Source organism: Canis lupus, chromosome X, assembly GCF_011100685.1.
Source record: "Canis lupus familiaris isolate Mischka breed German Shepherd chromosome X, alternate assembly UU_Cfam_GSD_1.0, whole genome shotgun sequence".
NCBI lineage: Eukaryota > Metazoa > Chordata > Mammalia > Carnivora > Canidae > Canis > Canis lupus.
In genome coordinates this window covers 91,384,351-91,407,478 of record NC_049260.1, presented here as the reverse complement: position 1 = coordinate 91,407,478, position 23,128 = coordinate 91,384,351, and the positions used below count along the sequence as shown (strand labels likewise).

The following is a 23,128-nucleotide window of genomic DNA, read 5'->3' as shown; positions in this document are numbered from 1 at the left end:
AGGGTTGGGGAGCAGAGGGTAGAGGTTGGGGGGGCTCCCTGGACAAAAGAATAAAGACAACCTATGGTACCCAGAGTACAGCAAAAGCTCAAGAACCTTAATGTGGCCAGCAAGCAATTCCCCAAGGAATATTCTAGAAAGGGCTGCCAATTCACCCCTTGCTCTTTCAGCCACATCCTAATATACTCATTCCAACCATCAACTTTTAACCCACATCATATTGTTTTCCTAATATTTCAAACTTCTCGTATTGATGTTTACAAGTACAATTCAAGTCCATTCCCCAGCGTCTTCTGACACTTGGATTTCTTTCAGGTTACAATGAGGGAATGAGTCATGTTCTTTCAGAGACTAAGGAGCCACTTACAAAGGCTATTTTAAATCTTTCAGGTGACAAGGGTATTATTTAGTTCCCAGAAGCAATAACTGACTGAATGGCTTCCTCAGGGCTGAAGGAGTTAATGCAACTTCCCAGAGCAATTCTTCTCTCCCAGACCCCCGGCTCAATTTGATTTTAAATGGCACGGGAGCTAGAGAAACCTAAACCATTAAATCCTACCTTCCAAAAGATATAAATTAGTGGGTGTTCATTTGCATGACAAAAGGATTCTTTGCCGTGCCAAAGGATTCCAATCAAGTTTATTCAAAAATCAGATTCCCCTAACGTATGCGGAATGATTTGATTTGCACGTGGGCTTCAGAGCAAACACAGCTGTACCAAAGCCAGAATTTGATTAGCAGGTACCTCTTCACGGTGATTTCGGCTTCCAAGATCCATCTCAGAAGGTGCCATGCACCGCCTCCAGGGTCATACAGCGAGGAGCCGACCTTAAAATTTCTGACTCATTATCCCCCATTCTAACAATAAAATTGCTTTGCTTTTACCTAGCACTTTTCATCCCAAGCCTTCAAAGTGTTCAATCCACATTTGCTGGCCTTCGTAATTATGCCAAACGGAGTTGGCGAGAGAGCCAGGAAAGCAACCTTCCAAACTAGCAGGGATGGGAGAGAAAATGAGGACCACTGACAGGCAGAAAAATGAGTGGCCCACAGAAGCACAAAAGAACAGCATTTAAGTTTATCTCTCACAACAAGAAAAATACCATACTTCATGCATCTTACTTTTTAAAAATAGACAGGTTTTTTTTGTTTTGTTTTGTTTTGTTTTTTTGCAAGCAGGTTTAGGTTCAAAGCAAAATTGAGCAGCAAGTACAGAGGGTTCCGTTCCCGTGTACCCTCTGCCCACACACACGCACGCAGCTCTCCCATTATCACCGTCCCACATCGGAGAGGTACATTTGTTACGATCGAACCTACGCTCACCCATCATCATCACCCCAAGTCCGCAGTTCAAATTAGGGTTCACTCTTGGTGCGGCCAATCTATGGGCTTTAACAGACATGTAAGGGCAGGTATTGACCACTGAGTGTCCTACAGAACATACAAAATAGTCCCGGTGCCTCGGAAAGCCTCGCTGCGCAGCCTATTCATGCCTCTCACCCTCTTAACGTTATGACAGATGAACAAGAAACATTCCAAACCCAGGTGAAATACAACAAATCCATTCTTATCGATTGGTTTCATATAATGATCAGAGTGAGGGTGGGAAAGAAGTGAGCGATAGAAGGGGGAGAAGATGGGAGAGAGGACAAGGAAGAGACAACTCAAGTATGTGTGTGCTGCTAGAAGAAAGGCACGTGGCACAGAGGGCAGAAGACCCGGTTCACCACGCTGCCTTCCGTGATCTAATTATCTTAAATGTCAGAGACAAGATCTTCCATTTCAAAGCTCCCAATTTCTCAGTAATTCTCCCATCCATTTGCTCTTAAAGCCACAAGAAGCCTAAGACTATTTTTAAATAAGAGAACAAGGATACAGCATGTGCAAAATCAGGAAGATTGCACCCAGAAATCTCTGCAGTATCAATGCATATCGCCTATTAATTAGCTTTACTTGACATGTAAGTCCCTCTAGTGATTAATATTATTAATGGCAGCAAAGGATGACTATGATTACCAACAACCTGAGGCACATTTCACATGCAAGGAAGGTGAGAGCAATTTAAATTTACTTTTCAGAAAATTCAAGGTAGACATTTCTGCCTCTGGAAGTTTATTTAAAAAATAGGAAACGGGGATCTGGGTGGCTCAGTCAGTTAAGCAGTCTGCCTTGGGCTCAGGTATCCATCTCAGGGTCCTGGGATCAAGCGCCCCCCACCCCAGGGCTCCTGGCTCAGTGGGGGAGTCTGTTTCTCCCTCTCCCTCTGACTCTCCCCTCCCCACCATCTGTGTGCTCACTCTTTCTCTATCTCACATACACAAATAAAATCTTTATAAAAAAAGAAACATTAAATAGATATACATAGTCATACAGGCATATATATCATGTGGGTTTAAGTGTATATACATATACCTTTTGAAACCTCACTTTGTAGAGAATGCATTGTGAGCAAAAACTGGGGAATAATGAAGCAGACAGGAATGAAAAGCAAATGGGAATTGGATGTCTCTAATTTCTAGACCATCCTCAATTTATTGATTCAACAGACAAGAGAGAATGCGAGATGTACAAAACACTGGGGAAGGAGCTGCAGGATTAGAGGTGAAATTATCTTAATAGCACCATGCTAATTATCATACAGCTATTACATGTCATATATATATATATATACATATATATGACATAGGACACATAAATACAGCAAGCCTGAAAGGTTAGTATGGAGCTTGTCTGGAATTCTATTTTTTCTGATTATAAAAATAATACACGCTCCATGCAAAATAAATGAGCGTTTGCAAAACAGAAAGCAAAGCAAGAATAAAACTTAAAATCTCACCATCTAGAGATACGTACTGTTCATATTCTTATTTAAAGATTTTATGTATTTATTTGAGAGACAGTGTGTGAGCATGAGGAGGGAAAAGAGGTACAGAGGGAGGAGAAGCAGGCTCCTCACTGAGCAGGGAGCCTGACATGGGGCTCAATCCCAGGACCCCGGGATCATGACCTGAGCCAAAGGCAGATGCTTAATGGACTGAGCCACTCAGGGGTCCCCCTATTATCTCCATTTTACAAATGAGCACAAGGAAGTTCCACAAAGTTAAATTGGGTGCCCAAGGCCACACAGATTGTCAGTGGAATTGCTGGGCCCTGCAGGCACTCTGACCAGTATGCCTGAGCTCTTTCCCACTCTCCGGCCAGCTCCCGCTTATATTCTAATGGACAGAAGTAGTCACAGGTAGTTCTGGGGCAGAATGAAATCAATCCTCTCTAAAACTCAAGAATTAGCATGGGAAGATGAAAAGAATGCCCCCCCAGCCCAAGATCTGCCCCCAACCTAACCCTTGGAATCTGCAATGTTACCTTCTGGCACAAGGGTCCTTACATAAGTCAAAGATCATGAATGAGGTGAGGAGATCATTCTGGATTCCTGGGTTGGGCCCTGAATGCCATCACAAATGACCTTCTAGGAAACAGGCAGAGGGAGATCTGATACAAGTGAAGAGAAGGCAAGGTGGTCACAGAGGCAGAGACAGGAGTGATAGAGCCACAAGCCACGAGCCACGGAGTGCTGACAGCTCCCAGAGCTGGGAGAGGCAAGGAACGCAGCCTTCCCCAAATTCTCCGGAGGCAGTGAGGCCCAGGGAGATGGATTTCAGACTTCTGGCGATAAGCCTGCAGAAGGAGGGATTTGCTGCAAGTGGGGGAGGTGAGGATCATGGGGGGAGATGGTGATCTGACCTATCCTCTGCAGGCTGGACAGGATTCTCTTGAGCAGAGAAGGGGTCAGAAGGGCATTCCAGGAAGAGGAATCAGCACATGCAAAGGCACTGGAGGTGAGAAGGGGTACAAGTGTCTGGGGAGCAGCAGTGGCCCAGCATGGCCCATGTCCAGATGGTGGGAAGGGATGCAGCAAGAGAACAGAGTTCAAAGGTGGGCTGGGCCTTACTGCTAGACAGGAAGGGGAGGAGAGAAGCCTCCACTGGGAAATCTGGGTGCTTGCTTCACTTAGAGGAACATGGAGCCAATGCAGATAGAGTTGGTATTTTTCTGGGTTTGAGGTTTCTGTTACTCTCCCTCATTCTCCTGAGAGGCAGCATTGAATGGTGGTCACTTTCTAGCTATTTCAAGACAATGACTTTGTTGCTTACTGTCAGGATGATCCACTCTGACTTGTCATACTACTAGGGACATGTGGACAAAATCCTGCTTAAAAGATTTCTCCAGGGAGGGAGCAAGAAACATGACGATAGGATGGACGTCCTCAATTCCATCTGGTGTCCACTGGGAAGATGCGCCTGCCCACCCCACTCCACCTGGGAAACCCACTTTGAAATGTACCAAAGGATTACCCCAAAAGAGCAAAATCCTCCATGAAATTATGCCACGGGAACTTTGTCATGCTTCACTTTTGGAAGGTCTACTAAGCCAAAGGCCACTCTTTCCCAACTAAATCCAGCAGGAAAAAAAAAAAACTCAAAGTGACGTAAACTGGGCTCTGTATCTGTAATTATATCATTTCTTTTTTTTAAATTATATCATTTCCTAAACTCTTCATTCTTCTTCCACAATTCTGCAGCTAGAACGTCTACTTCTTTGGGTTGGAACCAGAGCCAAAGCTAGGACGTTTTAGGGGACAACCTTGCCAGATGTGTAGCTCCACGACGTTTCCTTGGCATCCAGGCCACTGGATTTCCAGAAAAGGCACCAAGCCATCACTAGCTCAGGCCTCTGGAATTTTCCATCCTTGGCTAAAGAAAAGGTTAAAAAAAATAAAAAGGGCTCTGTCCCCTGGAGGACACTTTGTGGCCAAACACTGAGGAGAGGGGTAAGGAGGTGAGAAAAATATGAGAAATGGAGAATGGGAGCCATGGAAGGAAGCTCCCCAGAGCATGGTAGATGGGAGCAGCAGAGGCCTTGGCTATGGGAGAGCTCTGGTGCTGGGGTTGGGGCTGGGCCAGGGAGCCAGATATACAGATTTTCCAAGAAGGCATCAGTACAGAGAGATGAACACCCATGGCACAGCTTGGTGAAAATCATCGGGAGGGAAAGAAGAGTGAGAGGGTACCAGAAGGTGGAAAGGGGAAGAGAGCACTGAGGAAAGGGGAAGAGAGCACCATGGTAGGGAGAGGACGGAGTCCAGTTAGAGGAAGGCAGGCCCAGAGGGCCAGTCTCAAAGAAAATCTCAGGGGCTCCAAGGAACAACCACCATTGCTGCCATTCCTGCCAAGGAGGGTTGGCTGCCTTGAGAAACATGGGTCTGACTCGGGGATGAGCTGTTGTTCCTCTGCCACCTGAGGGTAGAACAAGTGAGGGCAGGCTGGCCTGGCAGCTCGAGTTCCTCCAACCTGGTCTCCCGAAAGAAATCTGGCCTCTGCAGGTTTCTGGTGGTCACAAGTCTCTAGACTTCCCCCTGACTCAGTATCCTCTACATTCCTTCACTAACGAATCTGGGGTCCTGAATTATGCGAGTTAACAGTGTACACTGCCTCCATCCCCTGAATAAACGTCTACTCACCCCTTCAGTCCCAAAAGAAAACCATTCCATTGACCTAGTACAGTTTCAAAAGGGTTTGAGTTTTTCCAGTCTGAATAAAAAAATATACTGCTACGCTCATAAACTACTGTTAATATTTTAATCTCTGGTCCCCTGGTCTATTACAATGATGGGGAAAAATCCTCCCCATGGTCTGAACCTTTTGCATCCTTTAGTTTTCTCAGATTAAGTCTTTGTCTTGCCCTCCCCCATCCCTCCACAACCCAACCTTGCCCTAAGTAGATCTAAGCTTCTAACAAGAAATCAGTGGAATCAGATTCTCTGCTTCAGTTCAAGTATCCATTCCAAAAGCATTTTCCTTGATATTTTAGCACAAACTAAAAGTATCTATCTTTTCTCTCAGCTAAGGCAGTTACCTTCCACAGCTCAGCACATCTCTCTCTCTCTCTCTCTCTCTCTAGCTCACTCTCCAACAACATGCTTGGTTTCTACTTCCTTCTGGTATATACCACAGGCCCACACGTTCCGGAGTTTTAAGGCATCGACTCTGTCACGCAGCTCATTGATCAAAGGCACCCCACCCATAAGCCATGAAGTTCAGATGAGGGCCAGTAAAAAACGAAAACCCCTGAAACAGCAGTGAATCAGGAAAATAATATGAAATAAAATCAAATACAATAAGCCAGGCTGAAGGGAAAGAGCCTATAATTCAGAGAAAACACCAATTTTCTTTTTTTTTTTTTTTTTTTTTTAAACACCAATTTTCTACAGAATATTTAAACAGGACTCCAGTTAACAACTCTTCCATCTTTTATAGATTAGTATAGATTGGTAGTACGTGAATACATTAGAAAAAAAATTTAAGATTTTATTTATTTATTTTATTTATTTATGAGAGACACAGAGAGTGGGGCAGAGACACAGGCAGAGGGAGAAGCAGGCTCCATGCAGGGAGCCTGATGCAGGACTTGATCCCAGGACCCTGGGATCACACTCTGAGATGAAGGCAGATGCTCCACCACTGAGCCACCCAGGCTCCTCTAGAAAAAATTTTTAAGCTAATTCCACTGAGAACATCTAAATGTTTTCAGTGAGATGGCTGATAAGGAGAACTGGAACTGTTTTCCTACCAAGGGAGGAAGAAAGAAAAAATGTAACTGGACAAAGGTGTAGATGGTTAATGCAAGCCTTTGTCCCTATAGATTTTTAAAACCAAATCTGGCAGTGGTGGCAGGGAGGGTCTCCCAGCCTTTTACACAATTTTCAATGCACTACAGCCAGGTCAGTGAGCCAAAGGGCCTGAAAAAAGATTGGCTGGGCCTCAGAGAAATATAGCCGTGGCCAATTTGAGTCGATGTAAAAATAGAAAATGCAATCCGCATCTATGCTGGAGCGCTCCTTCAGAGCAGTAACGCTCTCTGCCTCCAGCTCATCGGGGCTATAACCCTCGCCAGGGTGAGGAGGGCCGCTGCCCCTGTGATCAGCCAGTGAGTGAGTCTTCATGATGTGATTCTAAGATGGCAGTGACTGGATTGGGTGAAGAGAGGAAGTTTCAATTTACCTCTCAATTGAGATCATCATGAAACCAGAAAGAGTTCAGAGACATTTTTCCAGTCCTTCTCGCTGTTTCTCTGATCATGTGCTTTAGAAACCATTTCCCATTTCTGGGAAAGGGTTCTGCAGTTACCTTGGAAACGCAGGCAGGCCAGGCCCGGTCTAACTTGACCTTCAGGATGAGTGAAGAGTCTCTCACGTCGCACATGAGAGGTGTCTTGGTCAGCCGAAGAGTTTATTCTCTGTAATGTGAAACCATCTCTTTCGCTTTGAAACACACACACAAGGCTACCTGGGTGACTCCATGGTTGAGTGTCTGCCTTTGGCTCAGGTCATGATCCCGGGGTCCTGGGATCGAGTCCCACATCAGGCTCCTTGCAGGGAGCCTGCTTTTCTCCCTCTGCCTGTGTCTCTGCCCCTCTCTGTGTCTCTCATAAATAAATAAAATCTATAAAAACACACAGACACAGATACACACACACACCCCTACACCCCTCACCACTCTTTTCTTTAGCTGGTGGTGGAAATTTCCATAGGCCTAAGCTGGCTAAGTGCCTGCTAAGTGTCTGGCCAGCTTGTATCCTGAAACACCTCAAGTCTGAGAGCAGTGCCCACTTACAAGAACTCCAGACTGAGGGAGTTTTGTGTGGGAAAAATTTTTTTAATCATGAAGAATTTACGAAAACATCCAAATTGAAATTGCAGACTGCAGACCGGTATGGCTTTCCTTTCAGCCAAAAGTCTCAAAAGGGATTGTGCTTCTTCACTTGAATTCTATGAAGACTTGTGCACCTGGCTAACAGTTTAGCCGTCCATCAGATCCCTGCTCCTCCTCCACCAAGTCAGGTGTCCACACAGAGAACCCAACCCCGGGATTCCACCAAGCCTCAACCTCCAGCAATACCAGTGTGGTAGGAAGAATGCTTTCCCAAAGAGGTCCGACATCTTAATCCCTGGAACCTGTGCCTGTGCTACTTTTACATTGCAAGGGGGACTTTGCAGGTGTGATTAAGGATTTTGAGATGGGAAATTCTCCTGCCCTCTCCAGGCAGGACCAGTGTAATCATAAGGGTGCTTCTAAATGAAGGAGAGAGTCAGGATCAGAGACGGGAATGCAATGACAGGAGCAGCGTCAGAGTGACATGATGTACAAAAGACTTGATCAGCCATTGCTGGCAGGAAGACAGAGGAAGGGGCCATGAGCCAAAGAATGCAGGCAGCCTCTGGAAGCTGGAAAAGGAAAGATAACAGATTCTCCCCCGGAGCCTCTGGCGGAAGGGAGGCCCTGCTGACAGACACCTGGGCATCAGGCTACTGAAACCCATTTTGGACTTCTGACCTCCAGAGCTAAGAGAATAAATGTATGTTTTGAGACACTGAATCTGGGGCAGTTTTTCACAGCAGCCATAGGAAATGAATAAGGCCATGTGTTTAGTTCAACCCTCAACAGGGCCACTGGTTGGACCTGCTCCTCCTCCTGGCCACTCTGCCTTCCCTGCATTCTCTAAGCAGATGCTCACCCCTTCAGTCCACTGATCCCACCATGCTGGGCTCAAACTGTTTTACGGTCCCAATGAGGGTGAGGGCAGCCCTAGTCAGAATGAGCAAGACGACCAGAACTTGGGACACCTGGGTGGCTCAGTGGTTGAGCGTCTGCCTTCGGCTCAGGGCATGATCCCAGTACGGGGATCAAGTCCCACATCGGGCTCCCTGCATATGGAGCCTGCTTCTCCCTCTGCCTGTGTCTCTGCCTCTCTCTGTGTGTCTCTCATGAATAAATAAATAAAATAAAATCTTAAAAAAAAAAGAAGTGAGGGTGACAAAACATGAGAGACGCCTAACTCTGGGAAATGAACAAGGGGTAGTGGTAGGGGAGGTGAGTGGGGGGTTGGGGCGACTGGGTGGTGGGCACTGAGGGGGGCACTTGGCAGGATGAGCACTGGGTGTTATGCTATATGTTGGCAAATTGAACTCCAATAAAAAATAAAAAATAAAAAATAAAAATAAAACAAATGATGATTAAAATATTAATAATAATAATAATAATAATAAATCAGGAAAAAAAGAAGTCTGGAACTCACTTCTAGAGGACTCAGGAAACTGGCTGGAAAGCCAAGGCAGAGGGGTTAGATACAGGAGATGGGGTAAGACAAGGACACCGTGACTGGGACAGTGACACAAGGGGACAAGGAAGAAGATAAAACCTAGTGACTGGAAATGAATTTCAAATATAGGGCTGAGCCAGCAGCCTATAGGACTTTGAGGCCCTATAGCCAGGACTTGAGCTCTGGATTCAAGTTCTCTAATGTCCCCTGCTTAGGCCCAGGCTGGTCTCTGAGCCTGGGACAGTGCTGAGCCAGAAGTGGACATCTGAGTAGCTCTAGAGACAGGAGGGAAGGAGGGAGGCAGTGAGAGAGCCAGGCTTCCAATGCAGGACCAAAGTGAGGAGAATTCTTACAGAATTCTGTTCTAGATCTCCTGGTGAGCCTTCTGCCCCAAAGCTCATTTGCAATGGGCGGACAGAAGCAGAATTCTTCCACAGGCAGTCATGGCGGCCCCCCCAGTGGTGGAGAAGCACTTCTTCCCTAGGCTCAGGTTAGCCAGGAGAACCTTCTTGGCTCTATAAGCCACAAAGCATGATGGAAACCCTCTGCTGGACGGAGGGAGAGCAACTGGCCCCAAGGAGCTTTTTTTTTATTTTATTTTTTTTTATTTATGATAGTCACAGAGAGAGAGAGAGAGAGAGGCAGAGACACAGGCAGAGGGAGAAGCAGGCTCCATGCACCAGGAGCCTGATATGGGATTCGATCTCAGGTCTCCAGGATCGCGCCCTGGGCCAAAGGCAGGCGCCAAACAGCTGCTCCACCCAGGGATCCCAGGAGCTTTTAAAATACTGATGTGGTTCAATTTTTGCACCAGTTGATTCAGTGGCCCCCTGGACCGAAGTTATTTCTTGGTGGTAAGTTAGGCACCTCACAGGTGGTATTCCCTCTTTCGGGTCTCTAGGAAACGATTTACTGCGGTGAAACATGAGGAACTTGTTAACCTAGGAAAATAAACCAGTTATGCCCACAGGATTCTTCTACGCACACCGTGAGCTTCGACACCGAATCCTGCAAGGTGCAAAACGGGCAGTGTTTCAAGTGGGGAAACTCAGCTACTAATATCAAAGGCCTGGAGAGACATGCTGATGGTATTTTGGGGCAGCACTAATCCACACCAAAAAAAAAAAATCATAAAAACAGTTAATAGTTCCATGAATATGATCCCAGGTACCTCTGCAGAGCCAATGTTCTAGAGATTTTTTTTTTCCATATAGCTATTCAAATAGCAAAGAAAGGAAGAACGACCAATTGCAAACAGTTCTCAAAATCCTTGGGCTTACTTTGACAAGGGAAAATCTATACGGATCTTGCCCAGATTTCTCAGTAACAACCTCACCTCTCTCTCTCTCTCTGGTCCTCACCTCCCACCTTGCTGCTACAGAGACCTAAGCTCGCTCAGAAATAGACACGGTCTCCCAAGAGGAGGAGATCCTCACCGACACCACACAAAAAGAGCTTCCTCCACCTGATTTATTGGGGGAATCTAGGCCAGAAGCTAGTGCTGCTTTACCTGACTGTACCACAGGAGACCATACGTCTGGAGTTCATCACCCGTTCCGTCATTTAGTGAATATGGGCAGCCTACAGCCTGTGTCTCTCTCTTCCCACTTCTACAACAGAGGGGGGAGCGATAGTGTCCGATAGTGACCTGGCAAAACATGCATGGTCATGAGTATGACAACGTTTTTAACCCTTCATACGACAGGGGCTATAAAAATACAAGGCCTCAGCATCTAAAACAAATATTTTATACAAATGCATTCCCCAGCCTCCTGACACACTTCACCGAAACACTTCAAATGAAGATGTCCTGTCTGAGGCCTGGAAGAACACGTGACTTTCTTAGTTAAATCTCACCTGGTTAGGGACGTCTGGGTGGCTCAGCGGTTTAGCATCTGCCTTCAGCTCAGGTCGTGATCCCGGGGTCCTGGAATCGAGTCCTGCATCAGGCTCCCCGCAGGGAGCCTGCTTCTCCCTCTGCCTATGTCTCTGCCTCTCTCTCTGTGTGTCTCATGAATAAATAAAATCTTAAAACCAAAACAAAACATTTAATACAAATACATTCCCCAGCCTCCTGACACACTTCACTGAAACACTCCAAATGAAGATGTCCTGTCTCCGAGGCCTGCAAGAACACGTGACTTTCTCATTTAAACCTCACCTGGTTAAAACAGTTCAGTCATTAGGGAAAGCATCAGGATGGGAAGTCAGAATATCCTCAAACATTTCTCAGCAACCGGAAACGTACATGATCCAACATAAGCTGTCGAGAAACACAAAACTACAACTTCCTGGGAATGAGAAACTCAACGGGCAACAAAAATAAGGTGCAGAACAACTGCAGGAAATCGTTGATAGCAAATTTAGGCCTGATTGTTCAGGGCTGTGCGCAGACAACAGCTAAACCATGTGTCGCTGGAACAGCTGCCAGATTTTCCATCTTATCAACGATCCTGGAAACCTGTCCACACTACTCCTAACAGAACCTATCCTGCTACCACAAAACCAGAAAGATTGCTGAATACAAAGTCCATTAATTTCTTAGGAGACATTTAGGCTCTAACAGTTTTCCACGAAGATACAGGTTTCCAAAAGAGATCTTTAAAAAAGCACTGGAATTTGAATTTCAATACTGACTTTAAAAAAAAAAAAGTGAGCCTGCTTCTCCCTCTGCCTATGTCTCTGCCTCTGTGTGTGTCTCAAATGAATAAATAAAATATTTAAAAAATAAATAAAAAAGTGAAGATTAATGAGCAAAAGGGACTCAGTAAAGTTTTGGGAGGGGAAGGAACAAGCACTGAAGTCCTGTTTTTCCATACAGAACTCAGTCCTCCTCTACCCCTCCTTTTGCATCAACCACTTGGGACAGTCATCAAGGTCAGTGCTTTGGCCCAAGGCCTCGCACGCAAGTTCCACAGACCAGAGGACTCTCTCCGAGGGCAAGACCCTCTCTGAGGTCTTCTATTAGAAGACCAGCCTTCCTCCTCACTCATCAGACTAGTCTGAAGGCAAGAACTGCCAAAGCCCCAAAGCCCCATCTCACATCTGCCAGTTTATTCTTCCAGGAAGGGCAGGAGTCTTGGCTGAACCACGTAGTTCTCACCTGTAGGGGCATGATTCAGAGCAAGGAACTAAGAAAGCCAGGGTGCGAGCTTCCCTTCTGCTGGATTACTCTGGCCTGGTGACTTGTGATGCATACACACAAGACCCCTTGCCCACCACGCAGCCCGGGCCTATTGAGAGCTGATGGCACTCAGCAGAGCCCTGTGCCAAGCCTAGCTTTAAGTGCTTCAAAAGCCACGACTCCCTTAGGCCTTTCCACAAGCTCATGAGAGAGGCTATCAAGACACAAGAAGGTCAAATAACTGAACCAAGGTCACCCAGCAAGTAGCGGAGCTGAACTCTGAACCTCAGGCAGCGTCCTTCCAGATCCAATGCACTCTGTAATCATGCTGCTCTAACAAGCCCCAGCTTCCAGGCTAGGGAGCTCAAGGAGATTGCCCCTTTGCCCCAGGCCTTGCCCTGAACCTCCAGGGTGGAGCCCTGTGAGAATCAAAAGGGCATCTGGCTCTGGGTTGATAGAAGCGGTAGGCCAACGTTACCCATAAACCCCTCTGCGCCCTGCAAACGCTGAAAGAAACCAAGAGATCTTAATCCCAGAGATGTGGATCATAAAATGACGGCTGGATTCACAGAAAAGGAGAAAGAGTTCTAGCTCCTTCTCAACCCTGTGGTTTCTGGCCTGCCTTTCTGTGTTTTAAAACAAAAACAGAACAAAACACGAAAAAATTCTTCAATATGCCTTACTAATGATTCTGTATCTCAGAAGAAAGTAGCACCCAGGTAGGTTAATGACTCCTTTGAACTGGGTTCCCACAAACAAGCAAGGGTGGGGAGGAGTGGGTGTTCTTGAGGTGGAGTCATGAAGGATCTATCTGGAAAGGTAGCAAGCGCTTCTTTCAGCCCATGGAGGTCATGTAAAGAAAAGCCAAGGTGACTTACACAGGAATACTACACACGAATTTGAGTGTTAGACGTTACCATTTACTTTCCCCGATCTCATTAAAAAAAAAAAAAAAGGCCTCTGTAGTCAAATAACTGTGGGAAATACCATAGACACGAACACTGTTCCTTAGCAAAGGCCTATCTAACATTGTTGAACCCGTAAAGGACCCAACTCTTGAAAAAAACGTGAAGGATCACAAAAACAGAACATGGGGCGGGGGAGGGCAGAGATGATGTCACTAACCGAAGGCAGAGGCAGGATGGCTAGCCTCCTGCCAACTTCTGTCTTCTCCATTTGGGTTATTTGCATACATCTAATCTCCCTTCTGGACCTGTGAGGACCTGTGAGTCCCTTCAGGGCAGGAAACATCCTATGCAGCCCCTCTTCTCTGCCCTTCAAACCCTGGGAGGGGGAGCTGCCCAGGGGGTGACCTAACTTCCCATCTCTAACTGGAAGTCTGGGGCTGGCCTCCAGATCATTCCTCCGTGCCCCGCCTCCCACTTCCCTAATCACCCCCAAAGGTGCAAACTTCTTTCATCAGCTAATCTTGCCTACAATCTCATCTCAGCCCGGCTCTTCCTCCCCTCCCTGATCCCATGTGGAACACGTCTCTGCCCTCAAGAACCCTGGTCTTGGGGTGCCCGGCTGGCTCAGTCGGTAGAGCATGTGACGCTTGATGTCAAGAGTTGTGAGTTCAAGCCCCATGTTGGGCTGAAGGCTGACTTAAAAATAAGTATTTAAAAAAAAAAAAAAGGCTGGGGCAGCCCACGTGGCTCAGCAGTTTAGTGCCTCCTTCAGCCCAGGGCCTGATCCTGGGGTCCCGGGGTAGAGTCTCATGTCCAGCTCCCTGCATGGAGCCTGCTTCTCCCTCTGCCTGTGTCTCTGCTTCTCTGTGTGTCTCTCATGAATAAATAAAAATAAAATCTTTTTTTTTTTTTTTTTAAAAAAGGAACCCTAGCCTTCTGCCAGAACATAACACGACATGCTCAGTCATTCCCTAGAATGCCCGGCTTAACTACAACCTGGTTTTGTCCTGACAACCGTCTCAGGATAAGGTTGCTCATTTTCTTTTCCTTTCCCCTTTCACCAAACACCAAGCACGCTTTTCCTCCTCCCATTCACCCGAAGCCTCGGCCCCATCTTGACTCCACCTCCTCTCCTCTCTTCCTCCCACTTCTTCCTTCCCCTTCAAGAATCCCCAAATCCTGCTGATTCTATCACTGAAACACTTCAGACATCCTCCCCCTTATCTCCATTCTCACCGCCCCAGGTAAGCCATGCTTATCTCTCTCCAGAAATATGTAACTAGATTTCAACTAGTGACCTGGCCTCCACTCACCCAACACCTTGTCCATCGTGCACGCCGCTGCCAGTGTATTTTCCACTGAGGCCCCACTGTGTGAGGCAGTGGGGGCATAGAGATGAATGCACAGGCCCTGACTTCTTGGCTACTTATCTAGAAAGGGCAAGAACCATTGCCCCCTCCCCCTTCCATGATAGACCCCTCTAGATTACCTTTGTTTCACCAGATCTCTCTCTTAAAAAAAAAAAAAAAAACTTTATAAATCACTTCTACATCAGACAATCCATACACCACCCTCTTTAATCTTCATAAGAACCACATCAGGTAGGTACTATTTATCTCCATTTCACAGATAAGGAAAATAAGATCTGGTTATTTGCCTCGGTTCACAAGGCAAGCAGATGACAGAGGCCAGGTCTGATTCTTGAGACTGGGCTCTTGCCTCCCACATTTGAAGTAGGATGCTGAAATTCTGGAAAAGGGCCCAAACAGGATAACCATGATGGTGAAGAATTTTGAAATCAAGTCATGTGAGAAATAGAGGAAAGAAATGAAGTCTCTGGCTTTTGTGAAAAATGACATGGTATAGGGGCGCCTGGGTGGCTCAGTCAGTTAAACAGCTGACTCTTGATTTCAGCTCAGATCATGATCTCAGGGGGTCCTGGGATCGAGCCCGTGTCAGGCTTGTGCTGGGCGTGAAACCTGCTTGAGTTGCTCTCTCTTCCTGTCCCTCTGCCCCTCCTCCCCCTAAAAAAAAAAAAAATGACATGGTGGATGTCTCCAAATATTTGAAGGGTTGTCATGTGAAAGAGGAAGCAAACATATTCTGTGTGGCTCCAAACAGCAGAGCTAGGCCTGGCAGTGGCAGGATTTACAGAGCAGATTTCAGCTCAAGAACATTTTCTAACACACTCCTCTTAACGGGCAAGTAGTGTGTAAGGAGAAGCTAAAATCATCATTTATCAGGGGTATATGTAGGGGACATTCCTGCCTTGAGTGGGCCAGTGGTCTAGATCAGTGTTTCTGTGCACATCAGAATCACCTTGGGTAGTTTTTAAAAATACGGATGCCTGGCCCCACCCCAGACTTATCGAAACAGAATCTTGGGGTTAAGACCGTTATTGCAAGAATTACAAACAAGGAAATAAGTCTGTAAGAAGGTTCACTCAAATCCTCAAAAGAAGAAATACAAGTGGCTAATCAACATATGAAAAACTCAAGAGCAACCAAAGAAATGCAAATTAGAACAGTGCTATACCATTTACCTCCTATCAGATTGCAAAGATTAAAAAATATTAATAACCAGTGTTGGCATGGGAGAGGGGAAATGAACATGTGCATATTCTGATAAAATAGTAAATGCCAACAACTTTCTGCAGAGCAATTCAACAGTATGTTCCAGGGGACTTTTTTTTCCTTTTAATTAATGTATTTGTTTTTAAATTCCAGTATAATTACCATACAGCATTATATTAGTTTCAGATGTACAATACAGTGATTCAACAATTCTATACATTACTCACTGCTCTTCACAATACCTGTACTCTTGATCCCTTTATTCACTGATTTCACCCAGCCCCCCATCCACCTCTCCTCTGGTAATCACCAGTTTGTTCTCCAGAGGGCTTTTTAATGCTAAAAATGTGTCTAAGGGATCCCTGGGTGGCTCAGCGGTTTAGCGCCTGCCTTTGGCCCAGGGCGCGATCCTGGAGTCACGGGATCGAGTCCCGCGTCGGGCTCCCTGCATGTAGCCTGCTTGTTCCTCTGCCTGTGTCTCTGCCTCTCTCTCTATCATAAATAAATAAATAAATATTTTAAATAAATAAATAAATAAATCTTATAAATGAATGAATGAATGAATGAATGAATGAATGTGTCTAATGTTGGAGCAAGCAATCCCATTGCTGGAAATTTCTCCTTAAAGGGCAAGTTTGAAAAATGCCTGCTCAAAGACATTCACCAATTAAGGTTTGTACCAATGCCATTCCAAAGATGTTTTTTTAAAGATTTTATTTATTTATTCATGAGAGACACGGTGAGGGGGGGGGACACAGACACAGGCAGAGGGAGAAGCAGGCTCCATTCTATGCAGGGAGCCTGATGTAGGACTCAATCCAGGGTCTCCAGGACCACACCCTGGGCTGAAGGCAGCACTAAACTGCTGAGCCACCCAGGCTGCCCTGTTAAGTTCATTTCTATGTAAATGTAAATGGCCACAGGTGTCTAGCAGCCACTGTACTGTACAACTCACGTTTGTAACACCACAAAATTAGAAACTATCAAAATATCACACAATAAAGTATGATTACCTACGGTACACTCCTAGTGGAATTTTTGGCAGTCATTAAACATGTAGATTTATATTGACTAAAGTGAAGAAACAAATGTTCATAAGATAGTAATAAGCAAAAAAATTATTTTCAAGTTTGTGCCATAGTTTCCCCTATGTTTTCGTAGATATATACACACATAGAGATGAAAGAGTTTTGACATATATACATTAGAATTTTAACAGCCCCTCTGAATAATGAGATGATTATTCTTGTCTGGTTTTTTAACTTTTCTACAACAAACATAAATTTACTACGTAACAATGCAATAAATGTTTTTTTTTTTTTAAAGGAAGGCCTAACGATGTTTAGAATAGGAAAAGAGTCAATCTAGAGATTTGTTTCCCATATTTGTCTTAGAAAACAAATTCTGCTGTTTGGTTCTTCAAAGAGGGTTCAAGGCAAACTCTGCACTGGGCTTTTGGACAGATCCTATAGAACTGGCTTGCCCTGGTGGCCCCCTAACCTGGGAAGCCCACAGGAGCAGGGAGTCTATGTCTGGTTGATGCACCAACCCTCCAGGTAACAGTCCTGCAGTTCAGTTCATCCAGAGCCTAGCTAGGTCTGAGAACTGGAAACGCTTGATCAAGAAGCCCATTGCAACCAGCTTTGCTCCGCTGCGTTAGGTTGTTTGGTCCTATATTAGGTACTTTGCACAAATTCCCCTGGGAAGAGGGAGCAGGACTGTGGGTTTGTTTTCAGGCCTTCCCTAAATGAGAACCTAACACACATTCCAAGCAAAGGTAGATAGTTATGTGCGGTGAGGCAGGGGGACTTAACAGCTGTGGCCACTCTTCAGCCATTCTAGGCTTTTGGAGAGTTTCTCTCTACCAGAGTCCTTAGATGACATCCAGCCGGTGCCAGGCAGGGAAATATCCTGTCTCAAGGGGCTAAAGCCCAGTAACAGCTAGCAACTCTTTCCAGATCCTTCTGCATACAAGGAATTGAGGGTGAGTTGGGTAGCAGCAGGCAAACAGTATTTAAACACCTACCAGGCGACTTTCCCAGGCTGACACAATGCCTCCTCTGAAGGGCAGCCAGAACGCGACAGGTTTACCAAATGCCTTTCCACCGCCACCCACCCCCCAACCCAGGCACCAATAGCTAAAGCCTGAACTGTAACAAAAACACCTTTAAAACTCGGCATTTTAAATGTGTGTATATGTAAACACTTCTCTCTTAATCACACACACTCTCGGGTTATAATATTCCTCCCCAAGCCCCTCCTGGGAAATCTCTGCCAATGGTTAATTCTGTAATTATGTCTTTCCCTCGGCTAAAACTGACCTTCATATAAATACCAAACTTAAAGGAAAATGCAACAACCAGACAATCTCTTTCCCCCGTTGCTTCATTATTTAGTGAATGGAGTCGTGGAAGTAGTAATAACTGAATGAAAGTATGAATACGTGACTACATGCTTTATACAGCCCAGGCCCTCAGACTTTTTCAAACGGTGAGCAAAACTGAACGATGTTAGCAACACGCCAACAAGGGTATAATTGTAAAAAAAAAAAAAAAAAAAAGCAATAATAATCCAAGAAAACAAAACAAAAACAAAACCCCATCTAGGGATCCCTGGGTGGCACAGCGGTTTAGCACCTGCCTTTGGCCCAGGGCGCGATCCTGGAGACCCGGGATCGAGTCCCACGTCGGGCTCCCGGTGCATGGAGCCTGCTTCTCCCTATGCCTGTGTCTCTGCCTCTCTCTCTCTCTCTCTCTCTCTCTCTCTGTGTGTGTGTGTGTGTGACTATCATAAATAAATAAAAGTTAAAAAAAAGATTAAAAAAACCCATCTAAACAGGAAATACTGTATATTTGCTGTATATGTGTTCAGTCAGGGGGGGTTTTCCAAGTTCTGGCAAGAAATACACCAGAGGAAAGCGTGACCTGCCCTGGGAATGGCTCCCTAGTGAAATCTTCCAAATACAGGCATAATTCCTTTTATTCTGCTTCACTTTATCATGCTTTGCTGATGACAGTGTGGTTTACAAATTGAAGGTTTGTTGCCAACTGCATCGAGCAGGTCTACTGGCACCATCTTTCCCCAAAACGTGGGCTCATTTTGGATCTGTGTCGTTCTGGTTACTCCCTGCAATATTTCAAACCTTTTTATTATCGTTGTATTTGCTATGATGATCTGTAATCAGCGACTACATCTCACTGAAAGCCCAGTTGATGGTTCACGATTTTTTTTTAAAAGTGCTTTAGTATTTTTTAATTAAGGCATCTACAAGGTTTTTTAGACGCAATGCTGTTGCACACTTAACAGACTACAGTATGGTGTAAACATAACTTTCCTCTGCACCAGGAAACCAAAAATTGCATTTGACTCGCTTGTGAGGTTCACTGTCCTGTGGTGATCTGGAACGGAACCCTCAGTAGCTCTGAGGGATTTCTGTGTGTGGCTCCATACTGAAGACCTAATGCAAGTGTCGTGGGTTTACAGCAGCAAGTGTAAATCCTACTTCAGCTGTCCCTAATAAACACTTTGGGGCTAAACCAGAAAAGAATCAGAAGTTATGGTGGCAGCTGCAACATGGTCCACTTGCACTCCAGCCGCCCATGGCTTTGCTAACTTTGGTTACTGGCTCTTTGTGTCAGAAAAGCAGGAGCCAAGAGAGAGCCAGCTAGGAGAATCCACTCCACTTAAGGCTCTTTCCTGATTTCTTAATTGACGGAACTGCTTAGAAATAGCATTCACCAAGGTGTTATGAATAATCTACAATCGATCTGGGTCCATCATCTAGGTGTCCTATCAACAAACAAAGACCCAATTCGGGCTGCGACCAATAAAAACAAATGAAGAGGGATCCCTGGGTGGCGCAGCGGTTCGGCGCCTGCATTTGGCCCAGGGCGCGATCCCGGAGACCCGGGATCGAATCCCACATCAGGCTCCCCGTGCATGGAGCCTGCTTCTCCCTCCGCCTGTGTCTCTGCCTCTCTCTCTCTGACTATCATAAATAAATAAAAATTAAAAAAAAAACAAATGAAGAAAATGGCAGCCACATTCACATATAACTGTAAGCACCTAACACTGTGTCTTTTTTTTTTTTTTATTTATTCATGGGGGGGTGCTCCACGCAGGGAGCCCGATGTGGGACTCAATCCCGAGACTCCAGGATCACGCCCTGAGCTGAAGGTGGTGCTAAACCGCTGAGCCACCCAGGGATCCCCTACTGTGTCCTGAACATAGTAGAGGCTCAATAGATACTCACTGGTTTGGATTCCTAGAATCTGTCCTCCTCCCGCGTCCCTGCCCCGCCGCCAAGTTCCCAAAATCTCAATGTGGATCACATACCAGAGTAGTAAATAAATATTCCTGTGCCTCGCCTGGTAAATATCCATGCACTCGGTCCCAAGTAAACCAGGTTGGCAGCAGCTCCCAGAAAAATCTGCTCCCGCTAAGTTTCTCCTGCTTTGCCACAGAGCCAATGGTAAGGAAGGCGCAGCTGCACCTGTGCTACACAAAATTCTTTTATAAACCTAAAAGCTGGGGCACCTGGGTGGCTCAGTGGTTGTGCAGCTGCCTTTGGGTCAGGCCATGATCCCAGGGTCCTGGGATTGAGTCCCATATCTGGCACCCCGTGGAGACCCTGCTTCTCCCTCTCTCTTTGCCTATGTCTCTGCCTCTCTCTGTGTCTCTCATGAGTAAATAAAATGTTGTTTAAAAAAAAAAAAGCCTGGGGCACCTGGGTGGCTCAGTTCGCTAGGCACCCGACTCATGATTTCTGCTGAGGTCCTGATTTCAGGGTTATGGGATCAAGTCCCCCCATGGAGGGGAGCTCAATAAGGAGTCTGCTGGAGATTCTCTCTTCCTCTGCCCCTCCCTGCTTCTCTCTCTCTCTCTCTCTGAAATAAATAAATCTTTAAAAAATTGAATCAAAAAAAAAAAACTAAAAGCCTTGGCAAGAATGCTAATGTTAACGTTTTTGCTGCTGAGGGTGGCAGGTCGAATGCTGGTCAAATCCCAGGGGAGGTTTGCTGAGGCCCATTTCTTCTCTTGAGACCATCTGTCCACATCACTGGCTCCCTTCGCACCATGCAGTAGAGGGCCAGCTACCCCTGCTCAATCAAGGTTTTTTTCTTTCCTGAATTTAGGAAAGCATTTCCTGTGCTGGGCAGATTGAATCACTTGTTAGCAATCACCCAAGATGAGAGCCCCGGGTATAAATGCCCTGCACACAGCTTGCCTTCCTCTCTAAGCTGGCCGTGATGACAGTCGAGGTTCCAATTTGACCCTAACAGGACCTCTTTCTAAAATCAGTGAGACGTACAATAAGCCAAGTCCATTAAAACAACATTAAAGGTCTGGTTTTAGATCTGCTAAACAGCAGGATTAAACTTTCAAGGGTCCAGCCACGACAGAGAGATTTCTTTAAAGTCACTTGGCTTTGCACAGTTGTAGCTATTAGGGATCAGATCTTTATCTCAAAGGTACATATTTTACCTTTGATCCTCCTCCAGAACTCCCACTAATGTCAACTTTCTCCACTGTAGGGATCAAGCCCCTGGCCTCCCTTTAATGTTGGCTTTATCGCAGATTCTACAAGATCAACAGAAAAATTACAAGGAAAAGCTGTGAAGTTCCCTTCCAATGATAAGTTGTTTTAACAAAAAGAGCCCACACTTAAACAGCGAAATTTAAACACAGCAGACGAGACACTCTAAGGTAGAGGGAAAGGAGACACAGGAACCAACAACAAAAACTCAAAGTAACAAAACAAACACTAATTAACCAGTCTGATGGCTTATTTAGGGTTTGCTCTCTAGCCCAGGAAATTGGCTACCAGAGTGTCTCGAAAACACAAGGGGCCAAGAGCCCGTTAGCACCGTCCGCTTTCCTCCAGCGCCAGACAATCCGGACGAGGCTGAGGGTGCGATGGAGGGCTCCTGGGGGACTCTCCCCGGGAGTCAACACGCTCTCAAGTCCCCAGCCCCCAGCCCCCCACCCCCGCGGCCGTGAGCGCAGGGGCTCTGACCCCCAGGGCCTCCATTCCCGGCCCGGCACACGCCATCGTCCCCCAAACACGGCCCCGTCTCCTGGTCTCCGGAGCGCTCCTAGGTCCCGGGGGACACCCTCGCCCCGTGGCGGGCGACACCGCGCGCACTCGCCCCGGAACCCCGTTGTTTGCAATTCCCTCCCTCCGCCGCAGCAGCCCAGCACCCCTTCGACACCCATCGCCACCCTCTCCCCAGTAGCGGGAGGAAGTCGCTCTGCTTCCTCTGTTCTCACCGCCCGCCCGAGCTTGGGAGCCCGGGGCTTTTTGGGTGGGGTTCTTTTTTTGTGTACACAACGTGTGTGTGTGTGTGTGTGTGTGTGTGTGTGCGCGCGCGCGCGCGTGCGTGCGTGTGTGTGTGTGTGCGCAAAATGCTCATCGCATCCTTCCGCCGCGGCTGCCTCAGGTGCCCGCAGAAGGGAACGGGGATCTCGTCGCGCCCCGGTCCCCGGCTCTTTGTGCCGGCTCCAGCGCAGCGAGGTCCGCTCCCCGGCTCACAGCGCCGGCCCGGCCCCGCTTCCGAGCCCCCGCCTCCCGCGCAGCCCCCCGAGCCCCCGAGGGCAGCTGGGCGTCCCGCCGGGCGCACGCCTCCGCCGCGCTGTCAGCGGGCGCCGGGACTCGGACCCCGGCCGGCGGCGGCTGGTGCGCAAACTTACTGAAGCGGAGAAAGAGAGCGCGGCGCGCAGCGGGGGCCGCCACCGCCGCCGGCGCCGTTCCAGTCCCCGTCCCCGTCCCCGTCCCCGCGCGCGGAAAGCCAGCCCCGCCGCTCTCGCCCGGAGCGCGTCCCCCGGGGCGCCCGGCGCCCCGCCACTCACCAGCACCACGGAGCCCCGCACGGCCTCCGACACGCTCTGCCGGAGCTCAGCCGCCGTGCCGGGCTTGCTGAGCCGCTTGGTGAATTTGCGCACTTCGGCCATGGCAGCGGCGGGCAGGTCGCGGCGGGCTCACTCACTGGCCCGGGCCGGGGCGGCCACGGCCGCGGCTGCTCCCTCTGTTTACCCGCCGGCCGACCGGCCACATCGCAGCTCGGCGGCGGCGCGGCTCCCGCGGCTCCTCCCTCCGGGCCGCGGCTCCTCCCTCGCCCCCTCCTTCCCTCCTCGGCTCGCCCGCGCGCTCCCCGTCCTGCCCCGCCGCGGGGCCGCTCCCTCCCCTGGAGAGCCCGAGCTCGGCTCCCGCGGGCCCCAGGAGGAGGGTGTGTCCGGCGAGCAAGGGTGTGTGCGGGGGGAGGGCGAGCGGACGGGGGGGGCGAGGGTCACGAGGGAAGAGGGGGGAAGTGGCAACCGCTCGGGCTCCGCCCGCAGCTGATGTTGCTGGTGCAGCCGCATCCGGGAGG

General features: G+C 47.5%; 1 protein-coding gene across 4 annotated transcripts in view; it reads right to left on the bottom strand.

Moving 5' to 3' along the window:
• DOCK11 (dedicator of cytokinesis 11) overlaps positions 1 to 22,835 on the bottom strand; it is a 187,708-nt gene extending 164,873 nt beyond the window's left edge. For 2 of the 4 annotated variants that reach the window (XM_038588149.1, XM_038588150.1), the window contains exon 1: positions 22,611 to 22,834. In XM_038588149.1, the coding sequence (XP_038444077.1) occupies positions 22,611 to 22,712 (102 nt within the window). In that variant the 5' untranslated portion in view covers positions 22,713 to 22,834. Of the gene's footprint in view, positions 1 to 3,363; positions 3,498 to 22,610 lie in introns of those variants that run through there. The other 2 variants (XR_005386410.1, XM_038588151.1) reach the window with 2 other exon arrangements.
• Positions 22,836 to 23,128: the final 293 nt, after the last annotated feature.